Source organism: Myodes glareolus, chromosome 15, assembly GCF_982192425.1.
Source record: "Myodes glareolus chromosome 15, mMyoGla1.1, whole genome shotgun sequence".
NCBI lineage: Eukaryota > Metazoa > Chordata > Mammalia > Rodentia > Cricetidae > Myodes > Myodes glareolus.
Window position 1 is genome coordinate 48,056,116 of NC_142040.1, and position 21,992 is coordinate 48,078,107.

General features: G+C 40.4%; 1 protein-coding gene across 3 annotated transcripts in view; it reads left to right on the forward strand.

The window, feature by feature from the left end:
* Prkaa1 (protein kinase AMP-activated catalytic subunit alpha 1) overlaps positions 1–20,899 on the forward strand; it is a 37,980-nt gene extending 17,081 nt beyond the window's left edge. For 2 of the 3 annotated variants that reach the window (XM_085676687.2, XM_087896907.1), the window contains exons 2-9: positions 2,408–2,549; positions 4,168–4,261; positions 8,345–8,489; positions 9,469–9,556; positions 11,633–11,857; positions 13,433–13,919; positions 14,030–14,156; positions 17,630–20,899. In XM_085676687.2, coding sequence (XP_085532813.1) covers positions 2,408–2,549; positions 4,168–4,261; positions 8,345–8,489; positions 9,469–9,556; positions 11,633–11,857; positions 13,433–13,919; positions 14,030–14,156; positions 17,630–17,874 — 1,553 coding nt within the window. In that variant the 3' untranslated portion in view covers positions 17,875–20,899. The remainder of the gene's footprint in view (positions 1–2,407; positions 2,550–4,167; positions 4,262–8,344; positions 8,490–9,468; positions 9,557–11,632; positions 11,858–13,432; positions 13,920–14,029; positions 14,157–17,629) is intronic. The other variant, XM_048428594.3, reaches the window with a different exon arrangement.
* The last annotated feature ends 1,093 nt before the right edge of the window (positions 20,900–21,992 follow it).

The window sequence follows — 21,992 nt, forward strand, 5'->3', positions numbered from 1 at the left end:
GAGCCCTCTTTGTAGCAAAAATAACCTTAAACTCCTCTTTCCTCTTCTCATATGCTGGCATTACAGGCATGCATGACCACGCTTGACTTTGTTTTTGAGACAGTGTTCCATTCTGTAGCCCTTGTTGGCATGGACCAAGAAGGAGTAATGCCCCCAAGATCTTCTTCTTTCTGTGTGTGGTGTTTTTTTTTTTTGTTGTTGTTTGTTTTGTTTTGTTTTGTTTTGGGATAAAGTCCTGGAAATTGCTTTGGCCTCAACCTTAACAAAGATCTGCCTTTCTCTGCCTCCCACGTCCTGGGATTAGAGGTGTGCACAACCAACCACCTGGCTCAGATCTCTTCTTAATTAGATATGAGGTCATTTTTGTTTGCTTCCACTCTGATTTTGATAAGATCTATATTCTCCCCTAGGTTCCTGAGAAGGGGCACACATAGATATTAAACTTTTGGAGACTTTGCCTCAGTAGCAGATTCTGAATTCTTCTATGCCTATTGACTGTCCGGGTGGTCATAGCATTGGGCAAGATGGAATCCCTTTAAAAAGTATTTATTGTTTTTTATGTGCATGAGTGTTTCGTCAGCATATATATCTGTGTACTATGTGTGTGTGTGGTGCCCACAGGGGCCAGAAGAGGTTACTGGATTCCCTTGAAACTGGAGTTATGGATGGTTATGGGCCACACTATGTGGGTGCTGGGAATCGAACCTGGGTCTTCTAGAAGCGAAGGTGGAACCACTTAGCTATCTCTCCAAACTAAACTCACTTATTTTTAAATTTCATATTTGAAAGTGGGAACTACATGCCATAGAGCTAAAACTGAAAAAAAGTACATGGGCTGTTGATAATAGGGGAAGCATATCAATGCCACAGGGGAGTTTATTTCATTTTGTATGTGTGTATGTGTATGTTATATGTGTACATGCCAGGCCAGAGGGTGGGACCTGCTTTATCATTCTCTGACTTTTTCCTCTAGAGACAAGATCTCTTTTGAAACTGGAGCTAGGTAGTTAGCTAGTAAGTCCCAGTGGTCCCCATTTAAGAAACTGCTCTTTTCCCCAGTGTTGGGGTTATAGGCATGTATCATGCTACGTTGTTTCCCCTCCCCCCTTTTTCTTTTTTCTTCTTTTTTTTTTAAAATTTTCTTGACTGATGTTAGTTTTTTTCATATAATATATTTGTCATATTCCTTTTTATTATTATTATGTATACATTGTTCTGCCTATATTTCTGCCTGCAGGTCGGAAGAGGGCACAAGACCTCATTACAGATGGTTGTGAGCCACCATGTGGTTGCCGGGAATTGAACTCAGGACCTTTGGAAGAGCAGACAATGCTCTTAACCACTGAGCCATCTCTCCAGCCCCCGATTTTATTGCTTTATAAATAATACCATTCAAAATTTCCACCTCTTCACCTCCTCCCATTTCCCTTCCACTTCCCCACTCACCCTCCTTCCTTCCCCTCCAGTCCTAAGAGAGGGCAGGGTACCCTGCTCTATGGGAAGTCCAAGGCCCTCCCACCTCCATCCATGCCTAGGAAGGTGTGCATCCAAATAGACTAGACTCCCAAAAAGCCAGTACATGCAGTAGAATCAAATCCCAGTGCCATTATCATTGACTTCCCCAGTCAGCCCCCATTGTCAGCCACATTCAGAGAGTCCGGTGGATCCCATGCTTGTTCAGTCCCAGTCCAGCTTTGCCAGCTTTTCCTAACTCATGTGATCCCCTCTGCCTTTTACTTCTGTGCTTTTCCCGCTCTCTTACCCCTGTAAATCTTACTCTTACTCTGTGGACTGTGTAGCTGGATGGCTGGCCCCTGATGTCCTCCTCCTTCCCTGGCTTCTTCTTTGAACCTCCCAGATTTCTCCTTTTGTGTATTGTCTCTGCCTGGCAGCCCCTCCTATCCTTTCTCCTGCCTCACTGTTGACTGTTCAGATCTTTATTTGACCATCAGCACAGTATCACAGCTTCACAAGACGTAAACAAAAGGCACCATAAACAAAAGTAACACACCCTGACTTGATAGTCACAAGAGTGAAAATCTATAGAAAGTGCCATATAAAAGATAGTTTGTGTATATCCAATAGTTTAAAAATGAAGAGTAAGTTAAAAGAATTTGAGTACCTGAAGGCATACAGGAAGAGGGAAGAATTTCTCCCAGCTCTCCCGTAACTGTTCTAGCATCCCTTCTTCCCAAAGCCATTCTTAGCGAGCAGTTCCTGGTGTACTCCTGACTTAAGTATCTAAACTTTCAGGGGTGTAATCAGGGGGAGACAAAGCAAGCATGCTCAAATACTTTCTCAGATTGCTAAGCTTACTATTATAATAATATAATAATAATAAATACTATTATAATAAAGTATATCGCCAATGAAACCTGGTGCTAACGAATTAAAATTACTCCTGCAGTGGGCAAACATGAATTGACTGGACATAAAGTCGCTGTGAAGATACTCAACCGGCAGAAGATCCGAAGCCTCGATGTGGTCGGGAAAATCCGCAGAGAAATCCAGAACCTGAAGCTTTTCCGGCACCCTCACATAATTAAACTGTAAGTCCAGCTTGTCAGACCTGGTCCTGCCACATGCCCATGCCCTTTGTTAACCTGCCTAACCTGGCCAGCCAGAGAGAGGCCTGGCCTTCATCCTGTTTCTGAGACTGGAGGTTTCTTTCCTATCCAGCCTCATTGACTGCCAATTACAAAGTCCGCCCCATGTGTTAATGTGGTTCCTAGCATGTTTAGTCTTGTTCTTCCTGTTGTCTGGACAGAGGCCCTTCTGATAACAGAAGCTTTGTGCTTCTGGTTTTATGTAGAGAGCCAACTACTGATTTTTCTAGTAAAAGTTTCTGTAGCAGGAGCTAGGCCCTCTGTTTGGTCTCCAGTTCCACCCAAAGGCTAAAAAGGTGGCAGAAAATTCTTGACCTCCCAGTTTCTAGTTTCCACTTTCCACATGCTGGGAATTAGGCTCATGACTGTGTGCTGGAGATGGTTTGCCCTACCCTGCCTGTGCTTGATGACACACACATCAGACTGAGGAGCCTAGGATGGCAGGAGGGCACCGGAACTTATTTCTTACCCCTGTGTCACCATGTATGCTATAACTTAAAGTGCTTGGTCTTTTCTGTTCAACTGGCCTGCTCAAAAACTGTTTGGTTTTCATCTCTCATTTATTAGAGTGTTTTGAAATATCATATATGCCGATGGCCCTACATGCACATTTCTTGCTTTGACCTCTGGGCCCTATGCCCACTGCTCACTTTATAATCCTCATTGGGATGTCTGCGAGGCTTCCAGAAGACCTGGTCAAGTCTCATCTCTTTATCACCTCCTGGGACCTGCTGGCCTCACCGTCCTCACCATAGTGGCCAATTGCCACTTGACCCTGGGTGGAAACTTAGAGCATCACGAAGAGTCCTGTTTGTCCTCTTCACAGCATCCCTCCGTCTCTTCCTTCAGAGTGGACCTCCGCTCTGTCTCTCAGTGCTTTGTCGCCATCTCCTTGGTCTGGACCATCCCCCCTCTCATGGGCTGCTGGAGGAGCTCAGCTTCTTAGTGTTCAGTCAGTTCTTCACACCGCTGCCACTTACTCTCTGACTGTGCAAATCATGTGACTGCCAGCATTCAGAACATCCCATAGCTTTTCCTCTTCCTTTAAGTAAAAGCCCGAAGTCTCTATCTTCCTGGCTTGTGACGTGCTGCATCTTTGGCCTCCGGTGACTGACTCCACATCCTGTCTCTCCCCCGGCTTGTTGCGCTCTTGCCTTACCATGAGCATGCCAAGCAGGCTCCCACCTGGGCCCTTGCCCGTGCTCTCCCCCTCTGCCTGGTTCACCTTCCTCCGGGGTAATGCAGGGTAATGCAGTCTGCTGCAGTCTGCGCCTTCCTCCTTCAGGCTCTCCGCAGGTGTCCTCTGGCCTTCCTGGAGAGCTCTGTATAGAAGAGTTTGCTTTCCCGCCTCCATCGCATGCTCTGCACTAGGTGATGCTTATTTACTCTGTCTCCTGCCCCCCCCCCATCAAGAGCATCACACACACAGGAGGCTGGCTTTGTTCCCCACAGCCTTCTGGTTTCTAGCATAGTACCTGGTATATTAGGTGCTTAGTGAATCTTTATTGAATGAATGAATACACATGTTTTAATATTAGTAGATAATGTTTTCTCTCACCAGGTACCAGGTCATCAGTACACCATCTGATATTTTCATGGTGATGGAATATGTCTCAGGAGGAGAGCTATTTGATTATATCTGTAAAAATGGAAGGGTAAGCAGTTCTCATTTCATCCTGTACATATTTTGTAACTCCCCTGTACCCCTTATCTGCATCAGAATGTCAGAAAGCAATTTTCAGAGGTCTGTTTAGTAACCAGTTCCTTAATCGTATTTGTTTAGAATCATAGGCTACTTAGAGATAGAAAGAAGGACCTCAGCGATGAGCCCCCGAGCCACTTTTACAGACAGACATGGATATTGAGCCTCCCAGTTAAATAGTTTTTCAAGGTCACATGATTTATTTGTGATAGAGTTCACTTTAATCCCTAAAATTTATAATCCTCAGATTTGTTTTGGGGTATAAAGCTTTTTTTTTTTTTTTCTTTTTGAGACTGGGTCTCACTATGCCACCTTAGCTGACCTGGGACTCTCTCTGTAGTCCAGGCTGGCTTCCACTGCATAGAGATCTCCCTGCCTCTGCCTCCCGAGTACTGGGAATAAAGGCGTGTCCAGCCTATACAAACCCTTTTAATATGCATCTTAAAGTTATAAGTAATCTTTACAAAATATATTATTAAATACTCAAAGATGTTGTTCAGCCCCAGCCACATTAAAGTTGCATTCATTCTTTGGTTCTGAACCCTGATGTACCTGGAACAGTGAGAACAGGCTTTGTGGAAGCCTTGGGGATTAGACTTGAAGACATTAGTGTTGGAAGGAACTTTGGAGACATTTAAGTTATAGATGGGAATACTGAGCACTGTCCCCTGCTCAAACTCGGCCTCGGGTCATCTGATTAGTACCTTCTAAGAGACCCACCCCTGGCACTGGGCAAAGACCTTCGCCTGCTCTCAGTCTAAAGTTATATGTGTATTATTCATTCATTCATCTTATATAGCGTTTCTCTGTAATCGGAATAGAACTCACTAACCAAGTTAATCTTTACTTACTTCTCAACATGCTTAATTTCTGTTTAAAGTATTCCCTTTCTCGTCCTTCAAGGCCCCACTCCTATCCCCTCGAGGAATTTTTCCTAAAACAATCCCTGCCTTCTCATCTTTTTGTTCTGTTTGTTATTTCGGTTATTTTGCGCTATGCTATGGGGATGTCATTAGTTTTACATTTTGAGTGCGGAATTTTTGGCTGTTGTGTTTCTGTATTTCAGATATCTGCCTCATTTTCTGAAATTGCCTTTAGACAGCCTTCACAGATATGTACCTTTACCTGGTCGAGGAAGACATTTTGGTTTTGTCTTTGGATCCTGAACTGTTCCATTCTTGGTGCTCATTTTATTTGTCTTCTTTTTTTCCCCCATGACTCTTTCTCAGATCTGGTGATTCTTGGATGTCCTCTTAAATTTCAAAATTTCAGAATGAAGTTCCAAATGCCAAGCTCATATACGTGTGAGATTTATGATTGGTGGCTTTTCCCATAGGCTGAGTTGTTGGGAGACCTGTTAATTTGGGTAGGGTAAATCGTTTGCTAACATCATACGTATTTTTCTTCTTCCTTTGATTTGGTATTTGGTGTTTCCCATTTTGGTGATGGTGGCAGTTCACTGTCGGAACTGAGCTGGAGTTGGGGGTCTCTCCTGTCAGTGTGCTGGTTGTCACTTAGCACACATCTTCCTTACGATGCTCTGTTCCTGCCACAGTGTTGAGAACTGTGTGGCTTGGCTCTGCTTGAGAAACCAGAGGTCTTACTTCCCAGTGGCGGGAAGTTTAAAGGTTCTCACTGGGCCCAGCTGTCTTGTTTGTAGCCCACTCTCTCACTGTGCCTCAGAAGGTCCTGGTACATCTCGTTCCCCAGCTTCTCCAGGATTTCCTATGTACATGTGCTTATTTCTTCCTCTAGGCTTTGGGTTTTGTGTTCCTCTGTTTGCCTCTGCTGTCCAGGCATTCCTCTCGGTGGCTGTTTGTCTCTCAATCCTTTTGTTTTATGGGCCTTGTGTATTGCTGATAGAATCCTGGTGCTATGGTCATGCACAAAAGACTTAGTGCGTCATGTTCATGAGCTGAAAGATGCTTTGATTTTGCTCATCTCTTTAGTCTCTGCCATTCCTTGTACTGTATTTTTGTAAATATCGTACTTTTTAAGCTTTGTAGCCTTTCTACTTATTTTATTTTTTTAAATAATTTATTTTTATTTTATGTACATTGATGTACTGCCTGCATATATGTCTGTATGCAGGTGTCGGATTCCCTGGATCTGGAGTTTACAGACAGTTGTGAACTGCCATGTGAATGCTGAGAATTGAATCTGGAAGAACAGCCAGTGCTATTAACCGCTAAGCCATCTCTCCAGCATCTTATTTTACTTTTTATAGTGTCTGTTAGTTAAAATTTCTCTTCTGGTTTCATAATTTTTTTAAAAATAAACATTAACTAGAACAAATAAAGGCATTAGATTGCAAAAATATTAATACATTTTCTTGAGGAAGGGCATTTTATACTTCAATAGCAGTTTTAATTTTGCATTCCAAGAAATGCTGGTTTATCTTTTTCCCACATTATCCATGCATTGAAGGTGTAGAATTCTGGATGTAGAATGCTTGCTCATGGGCTCCTGGAGGATTGCGTGGCAGAGCCCTTGCCAGGGAACCCGCAGTTGATGAATGTGCTGTCCTGGGGCAGCTGTAATCCAGAAGTAGTTATCACTTGTTGAGCAAACGTCAGAAAATATGGGGGAGATTTTTGAAGATTATTTTTAAAAGATTATATTTGAAAATTGTAATTGTAGTGTAAGCCCCCCCCTTTTTTTGTAAATGTACAAAAGCAGAAAGTCTGAGGGTTTTCTTTTGTTTAAGTAAAACATCTCAGGCCTAAAGAGACAACTCAGCAGTCATGATGAGGGTGTGCTGTTATAAATAAAATAAATTTATATTTATTGAGCTCTACATTCTTCTCTGCTCCCCTCCCTGCCTCTCCCTTCCCCCTTCAACCTTCCTCCAGGTCCCCGTGTTCCCAATTTACTCAGGAGATCTTGTCTTTTTCTACTTTGTACTTCCGCTGTAGATTAGATCTATGTAAATCTCTTTTAGTGGGGTGTGCTGTTCTTTCAGAGGTCTGGTGTTTGTTTCTTAGCACCCATGTAGGGTGGTTTATGACTGTCTCTAACTTTAGATCCTCAGAATTCTGGCCTCATATGCAGATGTTCACACACTCACTCACTCACTCACTCACTCACACACTTATACACGTATAACAATTAAAAAATCTTAAATTTCAGAACACAGACTATGGTTGTTTTGTAATTCATCTAAGGTGTTTGATAGTTACTTCGTTGTAGTCTGAAATAGTAGCCCATCCCAACAGCACTTTGTATATTCTTTTTCTTTCCTTTCTTATCAGTTAAATTTGTTCTTGGACACTTTCGTCCCTGTATTCTGTGCCTCCTGCTTCTCACTCCCTGTGCTCTCTTCTCTCCCGCTCCTGTCATCCCCCCCTTTCCTACAGGCCCCTTCCTTATTTGCATGACTTGCATGATGTACTGGGATTTTGACTAGGGCCGTCTCTTTGACTATGTGTTTGCATCTGACCATCGGAGCATGTTCTGTATTATTCTGACCTTTTTTCCCCACTGTTACACTGGTCTATTTTTTTTAACTGTCTTTTTTTTTTTTTGTTTTGTTTTTTGTTTTGGTCAACTAGAGTAGGGCCTTCCTTTCATTCATTTCTGTATTAGGAATGCCTAATCTGTATAGCATATTGAGTGTGTTCAGTAGATATTTATTGAAAGAATGAAGGATTAAACATCACTAACTTAGAGTGGAAAGCATGCCTAGTTTCAGGTAGAAGTTGAAACTATTAGGACTAACCTATGAACTACAGAAGAAGACAGATTTTTTTTAGTGTGTGTGTATATGTGTGTGTGTGTGTGTGTGTGTGCAGTCTGTGCAGGTGATAGGATCAGAAAGTTGAGCTGCTGATCAGGGTCCCATAAATGCCTGGCATTTTAGGTTAGTGTTTACCTGTATTACTTCCTCATTTCAAAAGTACCTCATGGGTGAAGTTCACTTAGAAGGGTTCATGTTTTGGAAAGTTATAGGCTGGAGAATTATAAGTAGGAAAAGTTTCCATTGAACTTGTAATATTTAATCTAATGCACAGCTTAAAATACTTTCTATTTTTCCTAGTTGGACGAAAAGGAAAGTCGCCGTCTGTTCCAACAGATCCTTTCTGGTGTGGATTATTGTCACAGGCACATGGTGGTCCACAGGGACTTGAAACCTGAAAACGTCCTGCTTGATGCACACATGAATGCAAAAATAGCTGATTTTGGTAAGGACAGTTTGACTATTCAGTGAGCATGAGTGCTGAGAACCCCATCTTGTAAATGAGCATACAGAAGGGGAGAACAGTAAGTTACTCTCTTCTTCAAACTGACTATAAAGATAGTTATTTTGTGTACATGCACACATGCATGTGCGCACATACTCTTGTGTGCACATGTGCATGCACACACACACACATACAGACTCATCTATACATGTCAAAGGACAGTCTTGGGGGTTGTTTCTGTTCTGTTCTGTATATGGGCCTATAGCTTGAACTCAGGTTGTCAGGCTTGGTAGTAAGCACCCTTGCCTGCCTAGCCAGCCATCTTGCCAGCAGTAACATTCAGTTTTGTGATAATAAATATTTCATGTTGTCATTAGAGAGGTTATTATTTGTGAAGAAGGCAGCAGCTTTATTTCTAAAATATTCTTTTGGTCAAGTATGGAGATAGTGGAAAGCAAGTGGGATGGAATTATTGAAAAAATTGAAATCTAGAAAGATGAGGAAGCTTTTAAATGTCTAAATACTGGAAAGTTGAATTTCAGATCTGGTCGCACAGGCCTGTAATTCCAGAATGCCAGAGATGGAGGCAGGTGGGTTCAAGGCCACAGTGGGCTACATAAAAGGAGAGAGAATAAAGTACCGAGATTATGGGTCCGGGTGACGATTCTGGGCTTAGGTTTTGCTTTTATAGAACAGAGCAGGACGGGTCAAAATCCTTCTGTTATCTGAGATTATTTTGCCTAGCCATTACTATATTAAAAGTTAAACATTTCCAATTTATCCTAGCAAGCAATGCCGTCAGTAGTTTACTATGTACTCATGAACCTCTAGTCATTGAAATACATTGTGCATTTGTGTGTAAGGGCAGGCTATTTGGGAGACAAAGTCTGCGATCATGTTAATACAAACTTAGCTGTGTTCAGTGGACTTTTATCTTTGTCCTTGGGGAATCTTGAGTGGCCGTTGTTTGTCTTTTCAGGTCTTTCAAACATGATGTCAGATGGTGAATTTTTAAGGACAAGCTGTGGCTCACCCAATTATGCTGCACCAGAAGTAATTTCAGGAAGGTGTGTTTGATATTATGAAACTTACGATGTATTTATAGTTGCTTCGTTCTTTTAGATTTTATTAGTCTGTATTGTCATATTAAATACTAGTGAAGGAAGGGACAAGTGTTTTCTTATCTGCAAGTTTTGTATTTTAAGGCTAATACACCAGGAGCTGGAGAGAGCTCTGTGGTTAAGGGCGCTGGCTTCTCTTCTAGAGCACTAGAGCTTAGGTCTCAGCACCCACGTTTTGGGTGGCTCACAGTTGCCTTTAACTTACTTCTGGGAGACTCAACACTCTCTTTTGCTTTCTGCAAGCAGATGCATGCATGTGTATATCACTACAGACACACATACACACACACACGAATAAAAAAAGTTTTATAAAAAACATAGCAGATAAATTAGCAAATCCATTTATAGAGGAAAATGGTTTGCAAGTCATGTTAAAGTGTTTAGAATGAAATACTTCAATTTTTCCTCTGGTGGAAGAATTTCAAGCAAGTCAGTTGTAAAGGGAGATAGGTAAGTTACTGAAAATCTGACTGTCCAACTACTTACTCATGAGAAATGGCTTACTTGGCAAAAAACAAAAAAATGAGCATTCTGATCCGTGCTTGTAATTATAGAGCTTGAGAGGTTGAGATCATTCTGTGGCACCTAAAACACTATCTCAAAAAACAAATAAATACAAACAACCAAAAACCAAAAACACCCAGACAGAAAGCAAAGCAGAGTTACATGTATAATGTAATATATAGTTTCATAATTATTCAAATAAATGCCATCTGTGTAGCAGCTTCATGTTTTATGAGGAAAGATTAGAAGATTGAATTAAAGAAAAGGTCCTCCAAAACCAGGAGTCAGACTGGCTGGATATAGTGCATATCTGTAACCTGAGCATTGTGCATAGGCTGTGAGGTAGGACTATATACATAGACCATGGGTCAAGAAAAAGTGAGGTGGGGGAAGGGAGAGGGAGAAAGTCAGATTCATTTGTGTTCAAGTCTTGATCTGGATCTGCCAGACACTGAAATATGAGAATGCTGAACTTGAGTGGATAGTGGTGGCACACGCCTTTAATCCCAGCACTTGGGAGGCAAAGGCAGGCAGATCTCTGTGGATTCGAGGCCAGCCTGGTTTACAAGAGCTAGTTTCAGGACAGGCTCCAAAGCTACAGAGAAAACAGAAAAAGTGGTGCCTTATGATCAAGCATACATAAAATGGGCTGTTAGTGAACTCTGCTCAGTTTGGATTGTCTTTCTTTGAGGTCTGGGTGAATAAGAACACTTACTTTCAACAAAGGGTTTTATTGATATTTATAATAATTTATTTGGCCATTTTAAAGATTTGTTTTCCACTTGAAGTCAGACTCTGAATGGATGATTCAACTTTTTTTTTTTTTTTTGCAGCTAGTTAAGATACTTGTCTCCAGAGTGCTTCAGGGAGTTTAGAGAGCTCTGTGAATCCCTCTCACTGTGGCTTGCTTCCACAGCCTCCTTGAACTTTGATGTGAGGATTTTAGGAGAAATAGGTCCAGAGTCTGTCAGCACAGAATTTAATCCTGGTCCAGTGGGATGGCACAGCTGGTCAGGTGCTTGTTGCCAAGAGTGATGACCTGAGTTTGATCCCAGAAACTTATGTCAAGGTCAAAGGGGCGAACTGACTCCACCAAGTTGTCCTTTCACCTCCACACTCACTATGCACATGCACAGATATACACATGGCACACACAGGTGTGTGTGTGCATGCATATACATACATGCACAAAATAAAAGTCATTGAAAAAAAGCATTTTATCTCTGTGGCTCAAATTCAACATTGAGCATGATGGTTCAAGGTTTGGCCTTATTGGTGGGATCCTTTGGGGGTCAAAGTAAGGTAGCAAAACAGTTTTTCCCATGGCTCATAATTTACAAACTATCTTAACTTCGAAAAGGTAATACTGATATTTACATCTCTATGCATGATGTACAGCTATAAACACCATGTTCTGATCACTGATTTCTTTAAAAATGATTTTCTTGTTGTCTTCATAAAATATTTGTGTTTGAAGAGAGTTGGTTATTGATTAATGCAGCCACATCCCCTATTCAGATTGTACGCAGGTCCTGAGGTGGATATCTGGAGCAGCGGGGTCATCCTCTATGCCTTGTTGTGTGGAACCCTCCCCTTTGATGACGACCACGTGCCCACTCTGTTTAAGAAGATATGTGATGGGATTTTTTACACCCCTCAGTATTTAAACCCCTCTGTGATCAGCCTTTTGAAGCATATGCTGCAGGTAGATGCCATGAAGAGGGCCACAATAAAAGACATCAGGTAATTCTAAACCAGTGGGCTTTGCTACCTTTTTGAATCGCAAGACATGAGAGAAATTTCATTTTATTAATGATGAATTTTTTCCCCCAGCAATATGCTTTGAGTCCTAGGAAACTGAGTTTTATTGGTAATGTTGCATTGTGTGTGATCGAACCTAATAGTTTAAATAAGGCAGAACGGACGGTGACAGATTGGCTCTCAAGTTGAGGTGAGCCGTTTCTCATGAACACTCAGTGTAGCGCTGGAGACCTTGTTCTGCCAGCAGTGTTAGCTCATCTCCCCCTCCTTTGTTTTTGTTTTCCGTAATTCATTGATATCCTGATGACTACACATATTTCTGGTACTGGAGGAAGAAAGAAAGAAAAATTGTGTGCATATAGGGGTAATAAATAAGAAAGAATTAGGATAACCAGCAAGAGGATTATATGTGAATTTAAGCTTTATTTCTTTTCACTTCTTATGCTAAAAGTCCTGCTGAAGCCAGGTGGTGGTGACCTACACCTTTAATCTCAGCACTTAGGAGGTGGAGACAGGCAGATCTTTGTGAGTTCGTGGCCACCCTGATCTACATAGTGAGCTCAGGACAGCCAGGGCTATGTAGAGTAACCCTGTCACAAAAAAACCAAACCAAACCTGCCAAAAAGGAGATCCCAAGTGACAGAGGGCATGGCTTTAACCTCACTCTGTTAAATTGATACTGTAAAATATCTGTGTGAGAAGTATGTTTGCATATGTTTTACGCAGTTTTTCATAATGAAAGCGTGATAGTGCTGTGAATGGTGGTGCACATCTGTAATCTTAGTGCTTGGGAAGCTCAAGGAGGATGACAGTGAGTTTGATTCCAGCCTGGGCTACATAGTGAGATTCTGTCTCAAAAACCAGTATCCAGTTGGAAAGAAACAAACATACACTGTTAAAATTACAAAACAAACAAACAAAACCCAAGAGAATAAAAGAATGTTTTTATGTCTTTCCCTTAGATGATAACAATTATTCTTTTGGACGTTTTCTTCTGTGTTTTGTTGTTGTTTTTGTTTTCTGAGTTTTAGCATAGTTCTTGATATGGTTCCATATATTTTTACATGTGCAATTAAATAATATAATAGGGAATCATTCAGAGAATGGCCTTTGAGTTAGATGGAACTGGGTTGTGAGGATGAGGATATAGATTTTACATGTAAGAATTGCTTGCATAAAACTAAGTACACAATAAGAACTCAGGATATTGCATAGTGTTATTGTTTCTAAGTTCTTTTCATGTAACATGAAACAGTATAAACAAGTATAACAGTGAAGCCACACAACATAATTTCTTTCTGAGCTGAAGAAAACTATTTTGTCATTTGAGTAGACATACCTTTTTACTTGGCTGCATCAATCCTTAAAGATTAGTGGCAAGCTAGAATATTTTTCTTAGTATATTCAATAAGGTGTGAACTAGAAGAGGAAAAGTTAAAAGGTGGTAATATAGTGTGGGTATAAGTGTAAATTAATTCATATCCTAAACTCTTGAAAGGTATTATTTTTATTCTTGGCTTTACTCAGTATCCTCCGCACACTGCTGTTTTCTCTTAGGGAACATGAATGGTTTAAACAGGACCTTCCAAAATATCTCTTTCCTGAGGATCCATCATACAGTTCAACCATGATTGATGATGAAGCTTTAAAAGAAGTGTGTGAGAAGTTTGAATGTTCAGAAGAGGAGGTTCTCAGCTGCCTGTACAACAGAAATCACCAGGACCCACTGGCGGTTGCCTACCATCTCATAATAGACAACAGGAGAATAATGAACGAGGCCAAAGATTTCTACTTGGCAACAAGCCCCCCCGATTCTTTTCTCGATGATCACCATTTAACTCGGCCGCATCCTGAAAGAGTACCATTCTTGGTTGCTGAAACACCAAGGGCACGGCATACCCTTGATGAATTAAACCCACAGAAATCCAAACACCAAGGTGTACGGAAAGCTAAATGGCATTTGGGAATTAGAAGTCAAAGTCGACCAAATGATATCATGGCAGAAGTTTGTAGAGCAATCAAGCAATTGGATTATGAATGGAAGGTAAGAAGGCAAACATTCTACCTAACACCTTTGGTGAACCTCTAGACAAAAGTCTTTAATAGAAGAATTGATTTGAATGTACCTTTGTTTTTGTCCATATCAAATGCTAGGTTGTAAACCCTTATTATTTGCGTGTACGGAGGAAGAATCCTGTGACAAGCACATTTTCCAAAATGAGTCTACAGCTATACCAGGTGGACAGTCGGACTTACTTATTGGATTTCCGTAGTATTGATGGTATGTACACACAGACCCACAGATAGACCTGGTTACCCATTTTGGTTTACAGTCATTTGTTTTGTTTTTAATTAAAACTAAGCATGCAAAATATAGCACTACTATTTCCCTCCCTCCCTCCCTCCCTCCCCTCCCTCCCCTCCCTCCCCCTCCCTCCCCTCCCTCCCCTCCCCTCCCCTCCCCTTCCCTCCCTCCCTCCCTCCCTCCTTCCCTCCCTCCCTCCCTCCCTCCCTCCCTCCCTCCCTCCCTCCCTCCACATGTATGTTGTGGTGCACTCACCCATGTGTACATGGGTGGGAGCTGTACAGCTCAATGTCGGCTACCTTGCTCTATCACTTTCCATTTTACTTTTGAGACAAGGTCTCTTTCCAAAGAGGAAGTGGCCCTTAGGCTAGACTTACTGGCCAGCAAGCCCAGGGATCTTCTCATTTCCAGGCTCCAGTGCCGGGGTTACAGATGTGCACCTCCTGGCCTGACTTCTCCCTGGGTGCTGGGGATGGGAGCTGAGGTCCCATGCAGTGTAGTGGGTTCTCTATCCACAGAGCCATCTCCCCGGCCCCAGCGCCACGCTCTCCTCCGTAGGCTTTCTTTTTATCACCTCCCCCACTGCCTTCCCCATCTCAACCTTTGTCTCATGAAGCTTCCTGCCTTTTTCCTGGTAAGTAATAGTAAATGTGGCACTGACGATTGTGAATCCTATTATTCTTGTTCCATGTAGAACAATGTTCTTTAACAGATTATCATTTTGGGGCTAGGGATATAGTTCAGTAGTGAAGTTCTTGCCTTGCATACACAAAACACTGGCTTTAGTCACCATTACTATTTCTCCCAAAGTAGAAAATGATTATTATCCTGTAAAATCTTTATACAGTTTAATCCTAAACTGATAGTTCTCTTTCATTTTTCTGTTGCTTTTTAAAGTTCATTTTGTCAACATAAAATTTTTTATTTAAGGGCTAGAGAGATGGCTCAGTGGTTAAGAGCATTGCATGCTCTTCCAAAGGTTCTGAGTTGAATTCCCGGCAACCACATGGTGGCTCACAACCATTTGTAATGAGGTCTGGTGCCCTCTTCTGGCCTGCAGACATACACACAGACAGAATATTGTATACATAATAAATAAATAAATATTTTAAATTTTTTTATTTAAAAGTAAGTATCAATATTATTGTAGTTTTATTTACTATTAAGTACTTTTAAAATTAAATACTAGATTATGACTATTCTTCTGTAGTATGAGGGGGCCGCCTTGTTGGGGTATCTGTCCCGCCCAGTACCCCACAGTCGGCAAGTCCCAAAGGAAATCACACATAGAGATCTCTATAAGTTATAAAGCTGATTGGCCCATTAGGTCAGGCTTCTTGTTAACTTTTATAACTTATGTTACCCCATTATCCTTATCTACATTAGCACATGGCTCCGTACCTTTCTCAGCTGGGCAAGTTACATGCTGCCTCTTTGGTGGTCTGCGCAGGAGTGGCAGAAGAACCTCCCTGCTTCCCAGAATTCTCCTGTTCTCATTGCATCATCTCTACTTCCTGTCTGGTTTTCCCACCTATACTTCTTGCCTGGCCAATCAGCGTTTTATTAAAATACATGATTGACAGAATACAGATAATTCTCCTGCACCATTTCCCTGAGATGATCGAGACTCACAGGATACTCCAGTCACAACTTGATTATAACTCTAAATTTTCTTTAGGTCCCCATAAGATTATCAGCGCCCCCAACCAGCAGGAAGTAGCCTAAAATACTACGCCCACATTCCCAACAAATGAACTATGGGTATTTTCCTTTGTTTTTTTTTTTAAAAAAAGAGGGAAATGGTGTGGGAGAATTATCTGTATTCTGTCAATCATGTATTTTAATAAAACGCTGATTGGCCAGGCAGGAAGTATAGGTGGGAAAACCAGACAGGAAGTAGACGTGATGCAATGAGGACAGGAGAATTCTGGGAAGCAGGAAGGTTCCTCTGCGATTCCTACGCAGACCACCGAAGAGGCAACATATAAGCTGTCACACTGAGAAAGGTACTGAGCCCATGTGGCTAACATAGATAAGAATAATGGGGTAATATATGTTATAAGAGTTAACAAGAAGCCTGACCTAATGGGCCAATCAGTTTATAACCTTATGGAGTCTTGTGTGTGATTTTCTTTGGGCTTGCCGGTTGTGGGGTACTAGGTGGGACAAAAACCCCAACAAGCCGGCCCTTATGTTACATTCTTCCAAATCACTTATACCAGTATCTATGGGAGGATATTTAGAATTATTACTTATAGACTCAAAGACAGCACCTACAGAGTATAAGAAAAACAGAGACGAGCTATGATACACTGACCAACATGATAGTCTGCTTGTTGATTTATTGACTTTTGTTTATTGATTGATTCATTTTTGAGGCAGGGTCTTCTATGTAGGCTGGCCTGGCTTTGAAGAGGCGGCCCTCTTTGCTCCATCTCTGAATCCTGGGTTACAGGTGTGCACCATGCACAGATATCTGGATAGCACGTTCCTGCCAGCTAACATATACCAATACAGTTTGAGATCAGGAACAGGTTTTATTTGTTTCTCGGTATTTAGATAATTTTGCAGTCTTGGGCTTGACCAACTGTATGAATAGTTACTGTTTCTATATTTCTGTTATAGTGCTTTAGTTCTACTTATATTTTGTTCTCTGTGATTGTTCTCTAGTTTCCCTGTGATTTTATTTTTAGCGATACTTTTGTGGTACTAGAGATGAAACCAGGACTTCTCAATGAATTCTAGCTCCAACCCTCTTTTTACTTTTTTTTTTTTTTTAAAAAAAAAGAGGTTCAGATTGTCCTTGAACTCCCTAACTTAGGATCATCCTGCTTTAGCTTCCCGAGTAGCTGGGATTGAAGGCCTGTACCACTAGGCCTGGTCTTTTCTGATTTTGCTTATTGGAATTCTTTCCCTGCTATGCTTTTAAATGACTACGAGAGACTGCAGCGCACAAAGCACTGAACTGAAGTCGGGAGGGAGGAGCACCCGAGTGACTGAAGCTTTCTGTTCATTTGTTTCTTTGAACAAATCACTTGACTGTTCTAGCTTTGTTTTATATCAGTACAATAAATGGTTCTTGTGTGAGATGATTTCCGAGATACCTTCTATATTTCAAGTGATTGATTCTGTGGTTTTAATAGAAAAGAATATTACTGCTAGGGGATTTTTATTAAAACCCAGGTTATTAGTTTCCTGGCTCTTAATCAGTGTAAAAGTCAAGAGTAATAGATTATGTACCCTGTGTGGACTGGTCATCATGGGCATTCTTTGTGCTGTGTGTAGAGATGCTGAGTGGCTTAATCCAGGCACACTGCCCCCATTTGAGAATGTATTTAAGAGAAACGTGTTCCTGGGAGCTGGTCAGTAGTCTCACTTAAAAAATCTGATCTATACTGTTGGAACACTTGAGGGAGAAAGAGTAACATGTTCAAATTCTTTTCCACCAGATGAAATTACGGAAGCCAAATCAGGGACAGCTACTCCACAGAGATCGGGATCCATCAGCAATTACCGATCTTGCCAAAGGAGTGACTCTGATGCTGAGGCTCAAGGAAAACCCTCAGAAGTTTCTCTTACCTCATCTGTGACCTCGCTCGACTCTTCTCCTGTTGACTTAGCTCCAAGACCAGGAAGCCACACAATAGAATTTTTTGAGATGTGTGCAAATCTAATTAAAATTCTTGCCCAGTAAACCTAAAACTTTGCTTATTTCTTTGATGCAATAAGCATGCATAATAAATTATAGCCAAACACTTCCACTTACCAAGTTATATATATGTAATTATAACTAAGGATTGGCCTTTTGGAATGCAGTTTGCACAGGGATTGGAAAATGACCGATAATTAAAAGCCTATGTGCAGCAATGAACTGGGACCATTCTGTTGTCCCTTACTCAATAGGTACATACAATAGAACAGAATGGGTTGTTGGCTCTGGCTCGCTTGATTTTTGACCATTTTAATTTGGTATAGCAGGGCTGTGTAGGCCATAAATTTACCATAAAAGCCTTCACATATGTTGATGTGTTTTATATTTGCCTCATGAATTATTTACCTGGAATCCCCATAGACCTTCTTAGGTGATTCTGTTTCCTGGGCTCCTTAGCTTCTTAAATATTTACTATTTCCATTTCTGGTAACATTGTGAACTATTTCCATACCCTTCTTAAAATGCTATTTTGTGTGGTAAGTCATATCAGATACAGACTCAATTTAAAAATTTTCTTTAGCTTGTAAGCCTCCAAACCCAAGTTCACTTCTGCAACTTCCCCCTCATGTTTTGTGTATGAAGTGCTGCTGTGGCCATACTGTACTGAATCATGTTTTTGTCACCGTCAACAGATTCTTTTGGCTATCATGATGACAGTATTGAATGTCACTTGATTGTGTATTTTTAAAATTGATTTAGTGCATAGAAAGAACGTCTTTTATAAGCTTTGAATGCTTGGATTGGATTTTTTAACCCCTGATTTTATTCTGGACCTATTTTAAAAAAGAATAGAAAGAGTATAGTGCTCATATGTGTATCTGACTTAGTCCCAACAGCCGCTCTTTGGCTGCATTTGCTCTTTAGGTCCATATATGTACAAAAACATAGATATGCATATATCTTTGAATGTATGTATGATTTTGTTCTGAACTATTGAGATATTAAGATACACATACCAGCCCTAAGCACTTAAAATGCTATTTTGTGTGGTCATATCAGATACAGACTCAATTTAAAAATTTTCTTTAGCCTCCAAACCCAAGGAATTTATATATTCAGAGACTCCGAGCCCTATGTTCACTTCTACACTAACCCCCTAAGCACTTTTAGCATCTCCTAAAATAATGATATAATCCTGTAAGCAATTCTTGAATCCATTATAAAATCAGTAATTTCCAGATAGTGCATGGTCTTCCACATTTATCTCTTACCTGTCCAGAATCCCATTTAAGTTATAGTCTGATTTCAGTTGTAACTCTTTAATCAGGTTAATATTATTTTGAAAAAGTGTAGAAGAAATCAATTCAAAATGGTCAAGTTTATTTCAGGCTTTAATTTTTAAAAAATTAGCTGCTAAAGAAGTTTAATCTTTCTTAGATCTTTGATTTACATACCTCCCCATGTAGTGGTAGCATAGCAAAATAGTTGTAAATGAAGGTTTAAAATTCATAAGACAAAGCTGATATTTGATGAGCTAATTATTCATTTTGTATTGTCCATATTTGGCTTCTTTTAAATTTAAGAAATTGAGTCCGAGGCTCTAGTTAAGTGGTAGTGCTTGCCTGGGGCACACCCAGTTTGTGGGTTTGATCCCAGCAATGCAAAACTACATTTTTCTTTAAACATTAACCATCTTCCCTTTGCAGGACAGACTTTTTTTCACTGCATTCATTTAAAGTCTCCTCACTCCCCAAATCTGTTGAGCACTTATGTAACCAGATGGCGGTGAATTTGGAGGTCATGATAGCTTGCATAAAAGATGACTCTATAGTTTATGCACTGAATTCCGAACAAAAGATATGATTCTTTTTGTTCAGGGCTTGTTTTATTCAACTCCAATTTGAATGCTGTATAAAGTAATGGAGACTCCATTTAAATGAGTTCCAAACTGTATTTATACCTGTGTATGTGTCCTCTGTTTGGGGTTTACTGACGTCATTCATGCTGTCCGAATGCAGCATTGTGTTCCCGATGTGAAGGACGGAAGACTGCATTTTTAAAGTTACAGATTTGTAAATAGGATTAAGGGATATCTCTATAAACTGTTGGGGGGGAGGGGCACAAAAGGAGGAACCAATGAAATAGGACCTTCTAAAAATTGTTAATTTTGTAAACTTTGCTTCTTTTATAAGTTATTCTGTGATTCCTTTTAGTTACCGAGTTTTATTTTGAAGATATTTAAATATTGCACTTGTATAAATAGTATGATAAATGCAGACTATTGCAGTCAATTTTTTTTAAGCTAGGATATTTGAAATGACAACTTTCAGTTAAGTATGTCAAGCTAGCAACAGAATTTTCACAAATGTAGTTTGCAAATTCTTATATTGAACATGTAAGGGGAATCAATGCAAATGATTTTTAATCTTTTTTTATCTTTTCAGCAATTTATATTTTTTGTGATTTTATGCAGCCATGTTTTCACTTTGTCTTGACAACTGAAAGCTGTATAGGGTTTTGCCAGAGAAGTGCTCTATACATAGTTTTAAATATAACAGATTCTGCTGGTATGTAAAAATTTTGCCATTAAAATTGATTTCTCACGAAAGGAACTTTTCTACCAAGTTGGGACATGTGGGAGCTTAATATATCTAATTTAAAGTAATTTCACTGAAATAAACACCATTGCTTTTAATTTGATTATATTTTTTCTCAAGATGCTTTTGTAGTATTTTGGAGTTTTAGATATTTTTTTTTATCAATTCTCTCCCTTCCTTACACCATCCTTTGGATCTTTGATATCATTCACAAATGAACTAACATGGCTGGGATGTGTAAGATCTGTGTTCCAAGCAGTGTCTTGGGAAAGAAGGAAAAACATGTCTAAATCTTTCTTCTCCTTCCCCTCCCCCATTCATTGTGGGCTCCGACAAGATGAATGAAATCCACCCACAGCCTCGCTGTAAGTTGGTTGTAGGGTGGAGTCAATCTTTGTGCTTTATGTATGATTGCCCAGAGTACCATGATTTAGAAAGATGGCATAATAAAGAAAAACATTCATTTTTCACCTGGTATGTCTTTCTTGTTTAATCTAGATGTGATAGGTGGAGGTTCACTGGTTTGCACACAGCTGAGTATCTGGGCTCTTCCATGTACTGAAATAAAATACTGCTTGATTAGAGTTTAGTACTCAAAATACTGCTTTTCATCTCTTGTAAATTTGTTTAGATTTCACCCAGAAATCAGCCATCTAAACAAAATATTTAGATGCAAGCAGAAAATGGGAGCTGCTGTCACATCCTGGTCTCAAACCCTGAGCAGCAATCCGTCACTGCTCGAAAACAGTTGTTATTAAATCTAGAACCCATAGCACGCGTGGGACTTTAGCTGGACTGCTGACTTTCTAAATACTCAAGACAGCAAAGCTGCATCGAAGAGTCTTATGAACAGCAAAGTAATTTCGGAGAACTCATTTCTACAGATTTGCACAAGAAACTGTCTTGTGGAACAACGTCTATTAAGCTGTCTTATTTATTATGAATAAATAAAGTTCTGTTGTAAATGCCAAGAAATAGTAACAAATATTGAGAGGATGTTTAGTGGCTTGGAGGATATTGCCAAGCTGTTATGGGAGTAGAGGACCTCAAAGTTAAGGCACCTTGAGAGACCTAGAAGGCACAGAGCCTCAAGTACTGTTCGTTCACTCAGATGGCCCTGAACCCTTCGTGACAAACATGACCAAGACTCCAAGATACAAATCCTGCTCCATCCATCTTGTTAGGGATGGGTGGAGACATACACATACGTACTAAAGTACAAAAAATGTAAGTATGGGCTCAGTGGGTGTTTAGTGTTTCATGGTATTCAGTGTTGCAATGACTGTGACCACGTAAACCTCCAGGAGGAGTCCAGGAGGAGCACTGTCCCCATCACTGTACCTATTGTGATCAATGAGAGTGAGGATACAGACCAATCCTGACACATCGTGGGAAGAATACCAGGGCTCGGAAACACTAAAGCCCATCTTAGGGGCTGGATACCAGCCATGACCCGGTTATTTTGAGAATACTGGCTTACTTTACAACTACTGAAAGTGTTAATGAATGTAGTCAAATTAGGAATCAAAATTGCATCTGAGATCACTATCTCCAAGTCTAGAC